Consider the following 18,108-nt stretch of genomic DNA (forward strand, 5'->3'; position numbering starts at 1 on the left):
GAGCACCAGTTTTCCCAACATCAGCACCCGCCAAAGAGCCCCAATCTTCCTCCTCTTTGGTAAGGAGCAAGCAGATCAACAACCTGTAAAGTAAGCAACAAAAGTCAGCGTTGAATTGCCATAAACGGATCCAAAGATCTAAATCAACATATCGAATGTCCCGATTCGAGTCCTACTCTCGGATCAACCGTACTCGTTAAAAGAAACTCACAAACACAGAAACCACTTACAGTGATTGGAGCGCCAGTGTTGAGAACGCGCCTCCCACGAACGAGACCCTCGGTACCATCCATAGCAATGGTTCTGACGACATTCTGACCCAAGTGATGAGACACCTCGAGCACCAACCTCGTGGGATGGTCTTGCACCTCGAGAGATGTCATGATCGGAGGCAATCCCTCCTGATCCTCGAATCTCACATCAATAATGACACCAATGACCTGGCAAACCTTCCCGATCGCACCTTTTCCACCGTAATCATAGGTCTTCTTCCCCTCATCCTTAGCAGGAGAAGACGATGGCGCAGCTGAATTTGCCGGTGAAGAGGTCGAGTACTCGGCGACGCGGCCGAGGAGAGTCCCACATAGAGCGACGCGGGACGTGGGACCGGGTGATTAAAGCCTAGTGTTTCGGCTCCCGATAAAGGAGGATTTAGAAGTAGATCTACCTGAAGATGAACGGAGAAGCGATGATAAGATTCGCCGACTCGCCATGACTGTGCAACAAAGATGGCGAGAGAGAAAAAGGGTCTAGGGTTGAAAATGAAATGTTCTTCCCCCTCTTCACTATGAGTTTATAACTAACGTAGACCACTTCTTCAGTGATACGTGGGTATGTTATGGTAATTACACGTGTAATTTCCTGATTGTTTTCCATATCAAGCTAGGAAATAATCAAACCATTAATCTCTCTCATTAACGCGACCCGGGGTAAATAAGTTTGGAGTTTCGGACAACAACAAAACAAAATGTAACCTAAAGCAATCAACTCAAAATTTTCAGAAATATCTGAACTATATAAGTTTATACGTCATGGATGAAACTATTTTGTCAGCCAAATGGCATTCCAAATATTTTTCTTCTGTACTAGTTAAAAAAAAATTCGACTCAATGCTAAAGCTTCTATGACCAAAAGTATTTGTGTTTAGCATGATCTTAAACGTTGACCTCTCAAAATATAATTTTGAATCAAAAGCTCAATTTGTTAGTTAAAAACATTTACATAAAATGAGCCCAAATAAGCCCAAATAAACCCATTTTTAAGCCCACCAGATAGATCGAATGGAGCTTAGATTCAGGTTTTGTTGTTACCCTAGCATTTCCTCTCTCTCACACACAACAAACCCACTCATGGCGTCTCGGAGAGTCTTATCATCGCTGCTCCGTTCATCTTCCGGCAGATCTGCTGCCAAATTCGGGAGCCGGAGCCCCAGGATTCCTTCTCCTTCCCCTGCTCGTTGTGTTTCTCCTTTCGGAGACCTCCTCGGCCGCGTCGCCGAATATTCGACTTCTTCACCGGCAAACTCAGCTGCTCCATCGTCTGCCCCTGCCAAGGATGAGGGGAAGAAGACCTATGATTACGGTGGTAAAGGTGCGATCGGAAAGGTTTGCCAGGTCATTGGTGCCATTGTTGATGTAAGATTCGAAGATCAGGAGGGATTGCCTCCGATCATGACATCTCTCGAGGTGCAAGACCATCCCACGAGGCTGGTGCTCGAGGTGTCTCATCACTTGGGTCAGAATGTCGTCAGAACCATTGCGATGGATGGTACCGAGGGTCTCGTCCGTGGAAGGCGCGTTCTCAACACTGGCGCTCCAATCACTGTAAGTGGTTTCTGTGATTAGATCCGTCCATCTGGGTCGTTGATCCGGGATTTCATAGGTTTTATGTTGCCATTACTAGGTCTAGATCTGTGAATTCATTGATGGTATTTTGCTTCACCTTGTGATTCCTTATCCTCAACGTTGACTTTGCCCATTTACAATTGTTTCTTCAAAAGTTTATTCATTTCTAAGAAACTCTATGTTTAAATAATTTCGTTAATGTGGATATCACTATTCATTTCCTTGATGCTGCCCTCTATTTTCCTCCATGTAATCTGACTAAGATTTCAGAGCAAAATATGACTTTTGGTTTGTTCTTATTTTTAAGGTCCCTGTTGGAAGAGCTACCCTTGGACGTATCATGAATGTTCTTGGTGAACCCATCGATGAGAGAGGCGAAATTAGTAAGTAGTCTAAGCCACACCTAATCGATGCCTCACTTTCTGCTAGCCTGTCATGACAATGTGCTTTTTTGCTGTTGCTCAGAAACCGACCATTACTTACCTATTCACAGAGATGCTCCGGCTTTAGTTGATCTAGCCACTGGGCAAGAGATCCTGGCAACTGGTATTAAGGTAGATTCTTGGCCTTAGCTCTGCGCTGTTGTCTTTCGTGTTCCAAGCTGATTTTTGTTGCTTGTCTCTAGGTTGTTGATCTGCTTGCTCCTTACCAAAGAGGAGGAAAGATTGGGCTCTTTGGCGGTGCTGGTGTTGGGAAAACTGTGCTCATTATGGAGCTGATCAACAATGTCGCCAAGGCTCATGGTATGTTTCACTCTCATGGTGTTTTTAAGTAGTGTGTACAATGGTGTTCATCTTTTTATGTTATTAATAGGTACCTCTTTTAATGAACAGGTGGTTTCTCTGTGTTTGCTGGGGTGGGAGAACGAACCCGTGAAGGCAATGACCTGTACAGAGAAATGATTGAGAGTGGTGTCATCAAGCTAGGCGAGAAGCAGGTTTGCATCTAATTTCGATTAATCTACACTTTTCTTTTTCTTGCACGTGGGATTGGGTTGATTTTTGTTGCTCGGTTCTCTCTTTTTTTTTTTCTTTTAACAGTCAGAGAGCAAATGCGCTCTTGTGTATGGACAAATGAATGAGCCCCCGGGTGCTCGTGCCCGTGTTGGACTTACTGGATTGACTGTCGCTGAGTATTTCCGTGATGCTGAAGGCCAAGATGTCTTGCTTTTTATCGACAACATTTTCCGTTTCACTCAGGTGAGCCTTGTTGTTGTATTCTCTCTCAGCACCTGTGTGCCTTATATTTGATGAAGTGATCGGTTTATTTTCTTGTGTAGGCCAACTCAGAAGTGTCTGCTTTACTTGGACGTATCCCGTCTGCTGTCGGTTACCAGCCAACTTTGGCTTCCGATCTTGGTGCTCTTCAGGAGCGAATCACAACCACTAAGAAAGGTTCTATCACCTCAGTCCAAGCCATCTATGTCCCTGCTGATGATTTGACTGATCCTGCTCCAGCCACGACTTTTGCTCACTTGGACGCCACAACCGTGCTCTCGAGACAGGTGTGAACTTGTCTCATTCTGATGATTCTTTTCACAATATGTGTAATGTTCATAAAGCTGATATTTTTATACTTTTTTCTTTCCGATATGAAGATATCTGAGCTTGGTATCTATCCTGCTGTGGATCCTCTGGATTCGACATCCCGTATGCTCTCACCTCACATTCTGGGTGAGGATCACTACAACACGGCTCGTGGGGTGCAGAAAGTCCTACAGAACTACAAGAACTTGCAAGATATTATCGCCATTTTGGGAATGGATGAGCTTAGTGAAGATGACAAGTTGACTGTTGCCCGTGCCCGTAAGATCCAGAGATTCTTGAGTCAGCCATTCCATGTTGCTGAGATCTTCACGGGTGCCCCAGGAAAATACGTTGATCTTAAGGAAAACATCAACAGTTTCCAGGTATTTATATATATGCCCATATGACTTTCTTCCCTGCGCCATGATTGTTTGCTATATATGAGCTTTATACGAATTGTAAATTGTTGCAGGGTTTGCTCGATGGTAAGTACGATGATCTTCCTGAACAATCGTTTTACATGGTTGGTGGGATTGACGAGGTGGTTGCAAAGGCAGAGAAGATCTCCAAGGAGTCAGCAGCTTAAGTGCTTGATCCATCTTTCTTGGGTGCTTAATACTTCTCATCTTCTTCTTTTGTTGACAATAACGAAAACAAAACCAATGCTTTAGGCTGAGCTGCTAATGCATTGCGATTCCCATCATTGTGAGTGAGAGATATAGTACGGAGAAAAAATGTTCATTAGTTGGAGATTTTGACTTCCAATAAAGAAGACAAAGTGTTGATGTTTTCCATTTTCTCCAAATTGTATTAAGTTATCGTATTCTTAAGAAAAGTTATTTTGACAGCTTTCACTGTTATTCTTTTTCAAGTAAGAAACCATTGACAAGAAATGTTTTTAAAAAAATTAGTGTTGAATCTGCACTTCACATTTAATTTTTCTTGTCCTTCTGTATTTAGGGAATCTTTTATTTTTACAAATGCAGCACCATTAGTTTCTTCCTATGAGTTGATTCCGATGTACAACCTCCTCACTTAGGTATAAGAAAGAATAAACAAACGTAAAACATACTGTATATAGTCTTCAATAATGTTCGAGAACCGCTCCTGTATGATTGAAGCCACAAGATATATGCACTGCTCTTACATTCTTTCCCAAGTTCACCATTGCTGGTCTTGTATAGTCTACATCACTACCATGTCCCTACATTTGAACATAGATAGTTATTCTCTTTGACGCCAGATTTCATAGATGCTATTAGCAAAGCGAACCAAGAAATGATATGATGGCGCATTCACATAAGTTAACTGTTTCAGAGATTTGATAAAGATGATAAACAAACCAGTTGTCCACCAGAGGAATGTCCGTCAACTGAGAATGTGCCGTGAGAACCTCCCCAGCCCCAGGTAAAGACATTGTTATCTGCAAACACGTTTCAGAATTGAGTTGAATAACTTGCACAATGGATTTGGGAAACGATGCTTTACTCAAGACATGCTACCTGAAATAGCTGCAGTGTGCTTCCACCCACAAGATACCTGAGATACAGTTGATTCCAAGAAAGGACCTTCAACTCTTAGAGGGGAGTGTGAGACATATGTTGAACTGAAAAAAATTGAGATAAAATAAGTACTAGTCAAGAAGCTTGTTTTCAGAGCTTATGAGGAGATATCCTAATTTTTCCAGGTATGACTTACTCTGTGCCAAGGCACCCATTTTCGTTTGAGCCCCAGGTGTAAAGTTCCCCATTTCCTAACAAAACGAAGGAAACAACAAAGACTTGAGTTGCTACTAACCATCTTACAAAGACAATATGTTCATACATCTCTTATTCCATATGCAAAGACATATGAGTAGGACATGCATGCGTAATATACACAAGCAAACTCGATAGAACCCGGTTTAAATCATCAAAGAATAAAAGAGAATTACTTGTAACAACACATGTGTGGTAACCACCACATGCAACTACTTCTGCATATGGCACCTCACTGATAATGGATGGTGTTGTAGCATTCCTTACTCCTCCAAAGCCCTGAACTTTCCCACCAGATAGCTTTAGATGACTATTATGTAGCCATAGAAGTCTAGGAAAAAGACGTTTTGCTTACCATCTTATTTATAGATCTCTCACCGAACATGAAAGCAGAGCCATTCTCTGCATTATTTAGAAACAAACCTCAGAAAGTCGGTAACTGACACAACATTCATAATTTAAGAATGTAGATCAATACCATCAGTGCATGCTGAATGCAGCAGACCGGCAGCAACATTTTTAACCTAGTGCTCGAAGGAAAGAACAGGAACAAATAAGCATGAGAGTCTAAACTAAAGATTGAAACCACCACTACGTAACTAGAAGTTCTTCATCCAAGGAGGAATTACCTTGATCCCCTCAAGTTCCTTGATAAGCCTCGGAGTAAACTCACTGCAATTAGGGACATACTTTATTAGCGCAGTACAAGAAAAATGAAGAAATGTGATATAAGTTCACACCAAGGAGGAATTATGAAATTTTTGTGAGAAAGAGACAAATCTAATTTAGGAATTTAGTAAAATAGACCAACCTGTTACTTCTTAAGATGCCAAAAAAACTGGACTCGTGACCGTGGCCAAGTCTCCCAGACCCCCCTCCTCCCCAACTTAGGACTTCGCCTCCATCTGCTCAAGAAAGATACTTATAAGACAAAAAGGTGCTTACTTATGTATCTAGCTAAGAATCTGGGATCCGTACCAGTCACAGCCACTGAATGCTCTGAACCCAAAGCCACTGATTTTATGGTGATTCCATGCAGAGCCTGCACTTTGGTTGGCACATGTACCACTCTTGCAGCCTCTTCATAAGAAATAGAACGAACATGTAAATAAGCAAACGAGTTTGATGAATTCAGGACAAAAATAACAATGCGTAACTTATTAAATGTAAAAGGTATTTACTTTTCCCCAGTCCAAGCTGTCCACTCGAATTCTTTCCCCACATGTAGAGTTCCCCATCAACTAATGAAAAGAAAGAGCGCAAAGATGTCAGAAACTACAAATAAAATACTATGTGTAAAGCACTGCAATGCACCAGAAGGGTGCAAGAAATTCTGGTTTAGTATGTAGGAGATCATGTTTCAGGTCATGACAATTTAATGAAGAACATTGTGCTTGTTTACCTGTAATAGCAGCAGAGTGATTATAACCAGCTGAGATGTGCTCAATATCCATTTCTAGTCCAGTCACTTCAAGCGGCTCCTACAACATTTTATACAAAATTCTAATATGATATAAGACATGTAAAATCTGAACACAGAGAAGCAAAGGAAAAGAAGCTTGCACCCCTATAGTGTTGTGACCTAACATACCAATTACTAACATACCATAGCATGGGTTTTAACATCTGATACGCCAAGTTGACCACAATCATTAAGACCTGTTGCAAAGACTCTCCTTGTTTCTGTCACATGTGTAGGAGTGTATGTAAGCTCACAATCAAATTCAAAGAAGAATACTTTACGCAAACCCAGTTGAACAAAGCCAAAAAACAGATATTATGATCCCATGATCGTCACTCTAATACTGATCATATGCATCCAAGTGAGCAAAAATGACTCAGTTTCAGCAAGCGACTGAGATACCAATTCTCCCACTTTCTCAGCTCAATACCAAATTGCATTGCAACCTCTAAGATTCGAAATTTCGGATAATCACCAAAGAGAAAGTCATAAAGCAAGCTGGGAGAAGAAGCAATCACCAGTGAGGAAAAGAGTGTGAGCTCCGCCGCAAGCGACAGCTCTGATGCTATGATCACTCAAGGCAGAGCAAATGGAAGGTATCCACTGAGACTCCAAGTTTCCGAGCCCTAATCTGCCGTAATCTCCGCTTCCCCACATCGCTGCAAAGCGTTTCCCGCTCTCGCTCGACAACCATCTTCTACAGGAGACGCCAATCGGGCCCAATTTCGAGTTCTCTAAAAACCCACTCGAGTTTTTCGATCCCTGAATCATAGACCCGGGAAATCGAGCTCGACCGAGGGCTCTAGTCAACATTTTCACTTAGAGGAATCAAAAGGGAATGCGATAAATAGACGGAGATGAAGCTAGCAGGTTCAATGAATCGTTCTTCTTCTCCGTTTGGAAAAAGAGTGAACTTTTTAATGAAAAGATTGAACTGTAAATGTAATCACATGATGATGAAGAAGACGATGACGAAGAAGGAATAAACTGATGGATAGAAAGAATGCTACGTCTTCCCGTTATTCAACTCTGTAGAGTGGAAGGTTTTTGGAGATCGGTCCTTCCGGTTGTTTATCTGCTTTTTAAATTTGCCTCAGAGTTTGTTTTGTACAATTTCACCCCTAAGTATATAAAAGGGGAACATTGCTAGAAAAACAGAAAGCCCTTATCGAGTAGTTCAGGTTTAAACTTTCTACAGATCTAATCGAAATTTTTGGTATTTTATTTCAAATTCGATTGAAATCGGTCTTGTATGAAGGAAGTAAACGTTTAATTTTGAATCAGTCTTGAATGAAATTCAAAAGCGATCTAACATGGTAGAAATTTGGACGTACTGATGTCTGATGTAAAGACCAAAACAATGTTGTGTCCTTTTCACAACACTTAATACATATGTTCTTGAAGTCGTCAAGAACCTGAATCCATATAAAAACACCAAAAGTTAAATGAAACATAATTTTGTAAAATAAATATATACTCATACAATTCCAGTTTTAGATATAATAATAAGAAAAGAACAAAATAATCGTTGAGAGTGGAGCCAACAAAATAATGCGGCAATAATGAGATCGCAATAACTCAGAAAATTTACATTTTACCATCATGGATGTACTATATGCTGCAAAATGAAGATGCATCTTTGACTTATTATATGATTTAATTTTAATTCATATGATTTGAAGAGTTTTTAAAATGTATTCTTGTTTATATGTGTATTTGTAGTTTATTAATTTGGCGACTGGTATCTTATTTGATGGAAGATTAACAAAAACATTTAAGAATGTGTGACTATTGGTCTCTTTTGATCAAAAGAAATTAACCCTAATTGCCCATTTGCTTAACTTTTTTTCACCGTATAATGTTTGGTGCTGACCAAAAGAAAAACATAGAAGGTTCTTATTACCACTTGGAGAGAGCTTAATTGATGTTGACCTCGGAAATGAAGGAATTTAAATCAGAGGAACAGCTAAAGGGAAATGGAAAAATATATTTAGTCAAAAGAAATTAAATCTAGAGGAAAAGTTTGAATGTACTAACTTGGAGCATGTTGAACTTTACTCCCTATAAACTTCTATTTCAGGTAACCCTACACACACACTATAATAAGACAGTAACCAGAATTTAATCAAGACTTTTCAAACTCAAAAAAGTTACTAAACTAATGTAAGAAAAGTAAAAAGACAATCTTGGTGTTGTGGCCATTTGCTTTTCTCTCTCTCTCTATATAAACAAGACCTGAGCTTTCTTGGTCTCACAAACTTTATTTCTCTTCTTCTTTCTTCTCACAAAAAGATCATCACATTCACATATTCTTTGACTTTAATTGCCTCTGTTCTCTTCTTAATAACGTGTCTCTAGAGATGGTTTTAGTCGTGTTGCGGTTTAGGGTTAAGAGGAATGTTGTATGGCTCGAGGTCATGAAGAAAATTCTTTTGCCTAATCGTAAAAGAATGAAAACAAATCATAATTGATCCTCGGACCAGGCTTCATTCCCCTCAACCTATTTATCGCCTTTTGCCCACTTTCTTCCTTCAATTTTATTGTCTTACTTTTATCTTTTTGTTCTATCTTGTGAGATGAGTTTAGATCGTGTTCTAATAGTTCCAAAGGTAAAAATTACATTTCAGTAAGTAGTTCTCTTAAGTACTCTACATGAGAAAGAAAAATGTTGTTTTTATTTTTCCAAAGTTTTTTGGGTTTGTTTATTCATCATATTATAGAGCCCGTATGTATGTATAAAAACACTGAGACATTTAAAAAAGACAGATCCTAGAGTTTATGATAATTTCTCTCAATAATTTCTGTCCTTTTCTGGGTTTTATGCATGCATTTTGATATATATATATATATATATATATATAGATGTATTAATTTTTCTTCGCTTTTCACGTCACACAATTCACATCCAAACGCGCTCTCTCGCTTTCTGTCACGAGTCACGATGTCTGAAACTTGGTTTCTGAAATAATCTAAACCCAGAAAGAAGGTTGTTTCTAATTACGTGTAATTTCATTTCATATTGAAGACACCGACGAGACTTTGTTTTTCTTAAAATCATCACTGTCAAATATCTTTCACGTTCCCTTTTTTTTTCTTTGCTCTTTGCCATTATCCTTCTTATTTTTCTTTGGTCGATCATTTTTTTTCCAACTCTCACCTCAAATTTGTTCATCTAATTTATTAATTTCTTATATAGTGCAACTGCAAGTAATGTTCCGAATTTTCAATATGTGAATTTTGGTTGGTGTTTTTTTTTTCTAATGTAAATGCAAAGGCAAATTGGGTTCAAAATGATAAGACAAAAAAATGATTTTGCTTTTAAAAAAAATGATTTTGTTATTAAACTTTAAAATGGTCGCATAGGAAAATTTTGGACGTACCGAGGTAAAGACTAAAACAATTTTTGTCATTTTCAGAACAATAAGTACATATGTTCATGAAGTCGTCATGCAATCCATATAACACATGTTTTTTTTTTTTACAGCCACATAACACACATATGACATCGGCAGTCGTAAAATGTTCTATCACACATATTTTGTAATATATATATATATATAGTTATACAATTCCAGTTCTGTTAATAATATACAGTTAATCAGAATCGAAAAATATAATGTTGGAGTTCATTGAGAGGGATCCAAAATATATAACAAGGCTATAATGAGATCGAAACTAATGTTCTGGTAGGGGACTCTAGGTCTCTAGCATTTACAGTTTGTCACGATTATTCATTTACATGCTACTGAAACTGAATAGATATCTAGGCATTGTACACACATATATATATATATATATGGATTGATTGGATCCTGTAAGTCCTCATAGAATAAAAACTGTACAGAATCTTTTAAGTTCTTACAAAAACAAAAATGTACAGAACCAACTAAACCCAAAAATGTAGAGAGATTAACTGCTGTTGACCTCGGAAAAGAAGGACAGAAGATAAAACAACTAAATACAAACAAATACACTATATATACATAGTGTATGCGCAATTATTTACAGTATACATTAGAATACCGAAAATAAATATCTAGAAGAACTTTGAATATCCAATTGAAGTATCTTTTAACTTTACAACTCTGGCTTTGCCTGTAAAATCCTATTACACACACTATATTAACACTTTCGGACCCCAAAAATTTACTAAATTGATGTAAGAAGAGTATATAGAAGAAAATCTTGTGGTCATTTTGCTCCCTTATTTATACAAAGCGAAACTTGGATTTCATTTTCTCTCACATTACCCTTACCTTTCCTCTTTCCTTTGTATTCGTCTTACATAAAGTTTAGCTCTCCTCCTTTGGTCTAGGGTTGAGAGGAATGTTGTCTGGATCGAGATCATGAAGAAATCATTCGATCAATATGTAAAATGAAAACCCTAAATGATTCTCGGACCAGGCTTCATTCCCCCCAACCGATAATATGATCACATACTCTTTTCTTTGATTGTTTCTTGTGATAATAATTTTTTTTGTTCACACGTTTGTTTAGCTGTTGAGTGGATTTTTCTAAATTTAGAGGAAGGTCCACATCATCATTGTATAGAGCTATATGTCATAAAATAGAAATATATATATATATACCTTTTATCACATCACAATTCACATCCAAACTCTTTTATATCTCTTTCTCTTCAGTCACGGGTCACGATGTCTGAAACTTTGTTTCTGTAGTAATCTAAAACCTAGAAAGAAGTTTGTTTCTAATTACGTGTAATTTCACTTCATATTGAAGAAAGTGACGAGACTTTTATTTTTCTTAAAACCATCACTATCAAATCTCGCCTTAACTTCTTTGGTCTTTGCTATTATCCTCCTTATTGTTTTGTGCTCTCTTCTTTTTTTTTTTTTTTTGAGAAAAGGGTTGTGCTCTTTTTTTTTTTTTTTTTGCTTTTATATAAACCTAAGTTTACATGAAACTACATAAATAGTGCAATTGTTGAAAAGTTGCAAACAAAGAAGTATAGTGTTGCATTCTTGACTCCTAATGCTCGGCTTTGATAGCTTTGGAGTGAGATCCAGAGTTTAAGAGAATTCACAGCCTTTCATATAAATACATGATTTTCAATGTAATGTTACAAACTTACAATTTACAAAAACAATATGTTTTTCTTTGCGAGTTATAACAAGACTATGAAAACAAAAAACAGATCTATACGGAGAGTGAAATGATCATAAAGAGCTTACTGAACCCAATTGATATCAAGATCTTTAAGGTTGTACAACCATTTCTCTGTATCTTGAGAGACGTAAGGTTGATTCTTCTTACTAATAAGGGTCGAATTTAAATGATCGGTATCAATAGATTCAGTCCTCTGTATTTTGTTACCATTGTCTTTACGCGAATTTTGCTGTCTGTTGGGATGTCTCACGTTCAATGCCAAAAGTCGAGACACTTCGTGTAATCCTCCCCATTTCTCGAGCGCACGCGCTATGTCATAACGACCTGAAGCAGCAGATGAAATGTTTCTCGGACCATTCTTGTTTCGAGTAACACACAAAGCTTAAATTGAGTTTATCGTTTGAACCTGCGCGTTCGAACGATTTTCTGCTCGGCATATATGATGGATCCATTCCCCAACTCTGTTGAAATTTTCCTATCTGCAAACACATGCAGATGGAGAAGCTCTTGTAAACACCATCGCAACAATTTGGTTTAACCGAACCGTAATAAAACAAGAAACCTAACTGAACACGTAGACAAAACCAAACCGAATAAAACATGTGGATGTGGAGAAACTTTACCTCTTCTTGCAAGTTTTCGAGATTGTCCCAATATCCTTTCGGTTTTCGGTGTTTATAAGCAAGTGAAAGATTCATCATCAAAGCTATTCTCCTAAATCCACCCATTCTTGTAATGGCTTTCTCAATGTCAACTCTTCCGTGTGACCGAAGCTGCTTTCTCATGGGCATGAATCCTTCTTGTCCATGTTCTGATATGAACTTGAGAATCTCTGATTTCAACACTTCAATGTCTCTTTGCAGACCAGGAATCCGTGCTCTCTGCTTAGTTTGATCCGTACAGTCATCATTGTTGTAAACTTTCTCCACTGATGTGGCACGAGATGAAGGACATGTTTCTTCTGAAACTTGACATGTCTCCACTTTACATGACTCTGAAGATTTTTCTCCTCCATTCTCAATGTAATCTCGGATTGCGCATAAATTTGACGGAAGATCTTCATAAATAACCTGAAAATATCCAGAGAGAAACATTGTTGCACAATAGAAGATAACATGCGAGACTGAATATATATGATTGTGAACCAAACCTCTTCCATAATTGCTTCAGAAAGAAATGTATCTTTTCGCATTCTGGACTCCACGGTATATTTGAGAAGTGTGTGGTGGCTGCCTAGTTGTTCAAAAATCCATTTACCCTCAAGCGAGTCAAAGTCACCTTCAACCTGCTCGAATCTGATTTCCTGCTCACGACTCTCATGCAAATCGAGAACAGCTCTCGCATGAAGCACCATGTAAAGCAGCCCTTTGCATCCTTCCTGCGAACAGAATTCGGTGTAATCATAAGATTTCTTGAAATCAGTATGGAAACATTGTCCTGGCCAGTGTCAGAACTTTAATCTTCAAGACCGGACTAAATGCAGGGCCTTTCTGAATCATCATAGAGCAAATATGAGTTCATATATGGTGTAGCCTCAAATCCACAACTATTTTTTAGTGATCTATCCAACTCTATCTATTCAGGTCTCGTATGTTTTCCAATGTTAGTCCCCATACAAGAACCTGTAAAATGAATTCTACCTGTAAAATGAATTCTACTCATACCTGAAGTATTCGGACTTTATTGTTTTCGCGTGACAAAATTTTGCTGATTGCCAAATTTGGAACTATCCTGATAGATTCATAAATGACAAAAGGCAGATGCAAAAAAGATGTATAAGCACCAAACAAAATTTGATAAAGACTAATGCAGAAGTAAAGTTGAAAAGAGCTCCTCAAAGGTAGAAAAAGTGATGCCTAGATTATCTGTTGATAAAATCAACCTCCCGTTCTTACTCTGGAAGACTCTCATAAGCAGTTAAAACTTTCCAAACTTCACAAACTGGAGCTTTAACTGTTATACTAGCAATCGCACAACGGTGGACACCTCCATTTTCCTTCATCCAAATAAAACCACTCACCAGTAACTAACTACAAGAGATAAGAAAACTGTTCTTTTTAAAGTAGCTAGTTTTGGAACGAACTACATACCAACAGTCCATCAAATCTACGAAGATGAACTTCGTCCACGGTGCAAGGTTTATCAAGCTTGCAGGCTTTTCCATACACGCCCCAGTTGTTGTTCAATTCATTTGAATGAGATAATGATCGAACACTGGAGGCAAAAGATTTCTCAAAATCCGGACTTGCAATTTCAACGCGAGAAGGGGTCGGTGGTACAGATGCTCTACCAAACAAATTATCTATTATTGACGGCTTTCCGCAACCTTTATAATGTTTCTCAGCTTGGCGAGCTACGGCTCGGAGATTTACAGGAAGATCTGATCTGATGATCCTCTCTAAGAAAATGGCAGGGAAGTTAAACCTTGGGATTACGTTTAGTTCGTATGACAAGACAGCTCCTAAGGACCTGAAGAAAGATAAATATAAAACGTTTGAAACACAGATGGTTCTCTGATACGCATTCATATAGAATTTACAGATCTCATTACAAAAAATAATAACTGATGTTATAATCCTATGTATGTGCACAAAAACTTCTTTCGGGGGTTAATGAGTGTACCTGATACCAGATTTCACAGACCACTTTCCCTCAAACTTTTTGAAATCACCATCTACCATAGAGAAGTGAAGCTCACGGCCATTTGGCTAAAAAGATCATAAAATGAAAAACAGCATGAAACAACATCAATAGACATGTATGGATTGAGAAACAAGGAAATATATAACTCATTGTAAAGATTGACTAATCCTAAGCAATATACCCAATGCAAGGACTGCAAAGAAGGCTAAAAGAGGATCAGATGAACGTAGAACCATGAACTTCTGAATATTTAGGAAGGAAACCTCACAATAAGTCTTTTTTGGCTTGAACTCACAAGGAACAGGGCCAGCAGGCAATTCTTATTTAATCACGATTACAGATCAAACAGTATAAAGGCAACCTCTAAATGCTTAACAAACGATGGAAAACGCATTTAAACAAGATCACATAATATGGTAAAGTGTGCAGATTTTTAGAATCAGTCCCAATCATATGGTAGGAGAAAAGTAAAAAGTTTAGACTGCTCACAGAATCTGGACACTCATGGAGATCAAGGACAACACGAGCCTCAATATGCCAATACAACGCTCTTTGAAGGCCTCGTTGCTCCAACCATATACGTCCTGGGTGTGGGCAAGGGATTCTTCCACTATAAGTTGAAACAATCAACATCAAAAAGAACATGTTAGCATCAATCATTAAGATTCATTCTCGTGGAAGAATTACTAAACCGTTCTAGAAACCATTTTTATGGCATGAACGAACATTTCCACAGAAATTTTCACATAAGCGCAGCCAGACTACAAAACTGGATCTCTATGAAGCAGAGACACTATTTGAGAATAATTTTGTGGATAAAAATGATAAGAATCTGGAGAGAAAGTACCTACAAACGAGATTGGGGATGAAATCAGCAAGGCGCTCGTAATCAGTGAGAACATTCCAGACGGATTGAGAATCGGAATCGACCCAGATTTCGCCTCTTATCCTCCGTTCTCTCCACGAGATCACATCCACCTCACAACGCACTTTTCTCTCTCCTCTCTCGTCGTCTTCGACGAAACCTAACCCACTCTCTCTCCTCAAACCGTTATCACCTCGACCGGCGCTATATCGCGTTCCGCGGCACTTGAATTCCCCAGCTCCGCCGATTGTGGCCGATACGGTGGTGGTGGTTGAAAGGGCCGAGAATGTTCGAATCTGCGACGGGTATAGGAGGGGCACACTTAGAACCACTGGTTCGTTGGAGAAATTGAAGAGTTTGATGGTGTGAACGCCATGGGAGAGATGTGGAAGCTTGCTCACTGACATGGATTTGTTAAGAGTGATTCGACGACGAAATGGGCCAGTGAGCAAATGGCAGTGTGGGCAGAGGGAAGCAAATCAACTGTTGCAGAGACCGTTAAATTTTCTTATCCACCGGTTTTTTTTTTTAATTTTTTAATTTTTAAATTGTTACAGATGTATGGCTGAGAAAATCACTGTCTTCTTCATCATAATAATAAAAGGTAACAAATATTATTTTCTTTAGAAGAAATAGATACCATACTGTCAAGACTTAATAAAACTGTTACGCAATTCAAAAGAGTAAATACTTTGTTATACTTTCTCTTATTCGTATGACTATTTCATTTTGTTTTTCATGTTATTATAAGGAACTTAACAAAAAGAGAAAAACGGAAAAAAACACAAGAACTCTAATCTGATCCAACTACTAGAAACAATGGTTATTAACCCAACTTTTAAAACCGAAATAACAAAAATACCCAACTTTAAAGATCTCCAAAGCCTAAAGGAAACCAGAAAAAGAAGATGCAACAATCCACTTATCACAAATCATTCTCTCACTCATCATCATCATCACTCGAGCCTTGAAGAGCAACTGGATTGTTTGGGACTTGTTGATGATGAGCACTTGCACTAGTGTTGTTGTTACCAAGAGCCACGTGAGAAGGTAGAACGCAAACCTTACACTCTCTATCAAACGAATCGTTCTGAAACGTGCAGCGATCGCAGAACCAGTAACCAGTCGTTGCATCCTCGCAAGCATCAACCTTAACATCAGACAGACCATCTTCAAGAGTCTTGACAAAGTCATGGAAGTAATTACCAGTTGCTGTTGTGGTGGTTCTCAATATGTGCTTGAAGAAAGCGATATCTCGACCTGAGGTGGCTAGATTCATCACCTCCTCCACAGTCTCTTTGTGCTTGAGAAGATTTGCGGTAGCTTGTTTCCGAAGGTGGTCCAGGTACTGCTTCTTCGCGCTATGGTAATCAGTTATGAAATAGTCAAACACACAGCTCCATTTCAAGACAAGTCTGCATTGAACAACTAGCGAAAATGCTTCTCTTAGAGCCCTAATGTCTTGCTCTCCTAAATCGCAGCTCTCGGTTAGTTTTGGGATGCTTTTTTGCTCCATGGCTTTTAGATCGCATTTAGATATCTCCATTTCTTCATCACTGTCCAACCAGAGATTCACGTGATGAGTAAGAGCGTAGTCATTCCTTGGTTGTGGAAGTGGAATAGAGACTTCAAAACAATGCCATCCTTCGATGTGCTCTTCCTCTAATCGCAAGCAATGCCAACAGAAGCTACAACTGTAAAGCAAACACATAATCAGTTTAACCATCTAAGCAGAGAAAGGACGACCCTTAAGCCAACAAAAACATTAAAAAAAGAAAAGAAGCAAACCTGCAGATACAAGTAACGAGTCTCACATCAGGGTCATCATTCGTGTGCACAACACCGTTGCAAGCAGGACAACGTTTGGTGTTTGCAGAGATCCAAGAAACGCTCTTTGATTGATCCAAGAGGTGAGTCCACCAAAGAGAAGCATTGTTGCAAGTCACGGGTCGGTGTGACTCGAGCTGGCAACTCCAGCAGAAGGTGTGACCACACAAACACACCACACCAAAATCAAGTTCTGATACATCCTCACCATGACGCTCTATTGCGTAATCGCAACCAGGCGCAGGACACCATTTGATCGTTTCATTGTTGCCATCCACGAAAGATCCCAGAACGTAGCTCTCGTACATCTCCTTCACTAGCACTGTGAGTTGTTCGATCGTATCGGGTCCAACGGACGCTACACAGTCTTGGTTGAGGCAAGAGATTATTAATTTCTCTTCCTCATCATCCTTCTTCTTCTTCTTCTTCTTCTTCTTCTCCAGAGACTCGCTGAGATAATCTCTCCAACAAGTTGTGCAGAACTTGTGTGAACAAAAGGGTGTGGAGACTAGATAATCTCCATGCGCACAAGAAGCGTTGGGTTCGTTTGGATTGGAATCGAAAACATTAACTAACCCTAATTCCGCCAGAAATTTCTCCTTGTCGTCTCCCAGAAGATCTGAAACCTTGAACGGGTTCCAACGGAGACAGATTAAAACTACGGTTGCATCGGATTGGGACAGCGAAAAGACTTCCGAGATCTGAACGATTTCTTTCATCATCTTCTCACGAACCTCTGTTCTCGTAAGAACAGAGTAGAGTCTCTGCCCATCGGCTTCCATGGCTGTAAGAATGAGATAAAATTCAAATCCTAAAATAGCGAGAGAAGATTTAGTCTAGTCTGTGGTGTTTTGTCAATCGATGGAGGAGATTTTAATTTATAAACTACTTACCAGTGGTCCTGTGGATCGAAGGGGAACGCAAGGGTTTATGGTAGCTTCGGGATCAAGCTAAACAAGATCAACGCGTGGGTATCAAGCTTAGCAAAAATCAACTCAGAGAGTCAGAGGAATGAGAGCGTAAAGAAAGATTGTCGATTAGGGTTTATAATCGTGGT

General features: G+C 38.9%; 4 protein-coding genes and 1 pseudogene across 4 annotated transcripts; 1 reads left to right on the forward strand and 4 right to left on the reverse strand.

Annotated features, from left to right (window-relative positions):
• LOC18019003 overlaps positions 1 to 748 on the reverse strand; it is a 2,603-nt pseudogene extending 1,855 nt beyond the window's left edge.
• A 565-nt stretch (positions 749 to 1,313) lies between these two features.
• Positions 1,314 to 4,230, forward strand: LOC18019005 (ATP synthase subunit beta-1, mitochondrial). The gene is made up of 9 exons (XM_006399318.2): positions 1,314 to 1,823; positions 2,152 to 2,227; positions 2,310 to 2,398; positions 2,470 to 2,587; positions 2,678 to 2,781; positions 2,885 to 3,043; positions 3,124 to 3,348; positions 3,442 to 3,753; positions 3,843 to 4,230. Exons 1-9 carry the CDS (start codon positions 1,350 to 1,352, stop codon positions 3,954 to 3,956), a joined length of 1,671 nt encoding a protein of 556 aa, XP_006399381.2. The 5' UTR covers positions 1,314 to 1,349; the 3' UTR covers positions 3,957 to 4,230.
• A 111-nt stretch (positions 4,231 to 4,341) lies between these two features.
• On the reverse strand, positions 4,342 to 7,564 carry LOC18019006 (ultraviolet-B receptor UVR8). Its single transcript, XM_006399319.2, has 14 exons — positions 7,108 to 7,564; positions 6,734 to 6,810; positions 6,530 to 6,608; positions 6,309 to 6,368; positions 6,106 to 6,207; positions 5,939 to 6,032; positions 5,757 to 5,799; positions 5,606 to 5,651; positions 5,483 to 5,529; positions 5,304 to 5,406; positions 5,069 to 5,123; positions 4,873 to 4,976; positions 4,714 to 4,793; positions 4,342 to 4,574 (listed from the first exon to the last, which is right to left on the reverse strand). Exons 1-14 carry the CDS (start codon positions 7,400 to 7,402, stop codon positions 4,455 to 4,457), a joined length of 1,305 nt encoding a protein of 434 aa, XP_006399382.1. The 5' UTR covers positions 7,403 to 7,564; the 3' UTR covers positions 4,342 to 4,454.
• A 4,052-nt stretch (positions 7,565 to 11,616) lies between these two features.
• Positions 11,617 to 15,684, reverse strand: LOC18019007. Its single transcript, XM_024156410.1, has 10 exons — positions 15,207 to 15,684; positions 14,849 to 14,969; positions 14,339 to 14,424; positions 13,807 to 14,185; positions 13,612 to 13,712; positions 13,381 to 13,447; positions 12,867 to 13,094; positions 12,340 to 12,786; positions 12,123 to 12,195; positions 11,617 to 12,040 (listed from the first exon to the last, which is right to left on the reverse strand). The coding sequence occupies exons 1-10, from the start codon at positions 15,629 to 15,631 to the stop codon at positions 11,778 to 11,780; spliced, it is 2,190 nt and encodes a 729-aa protein (XP_024012178.1). The 5' UTR covers positions 15,632 to 15,684; the 3' UTR covers positions 11,617 to 11,777.
• Positions 15,685 to 16,164: 480 nt separating this feature from the next.
• Positions 16,165 to 18,086, reverse strand: LOC18019008 (probable E3 ubiquitin-protein ligase ARI16). The gene is made up of 3 exons (XM_006399321.2): positions 17,945 to 18,086; positions 17,013 to 17,835; positions 16,165 to 16,918 (listed from the first exon to the last, which is right to left on the reverse strand). The coding sequence occupies exons 2-3, from the start codon at positions 17,831 to 17,833 to the stop codon at positions 16,165 to 16,167; spliced, it is 1,575 nt and encodes a 524-aa protein (XP_006399384.1). The 5' UTR covers positions 17,834 to 17,835; positions 17,945 to 18,086.
• Between the last annotated feature and the right edge of the window lie 22 nt (positions 18,087 to 18,108).

The sequence above is a fragment of the Eutrema salsugineum genome, unplaced genomic scaffold, assembly GCF_000478725.1.
Source record: "Eutrema salsugineum unplaced genomic scaffold, Eutsalg1_0 scaffold_2, whole genome shotgun sequence".
In the NCBI taxonomy this organism is placed as follows: Eukaryota; Viridiplantae; Streptophyta; class Magnoliopsida; order Brassicales; family Brassicaceae; genus Eutrema; species Eutrema salsugineum.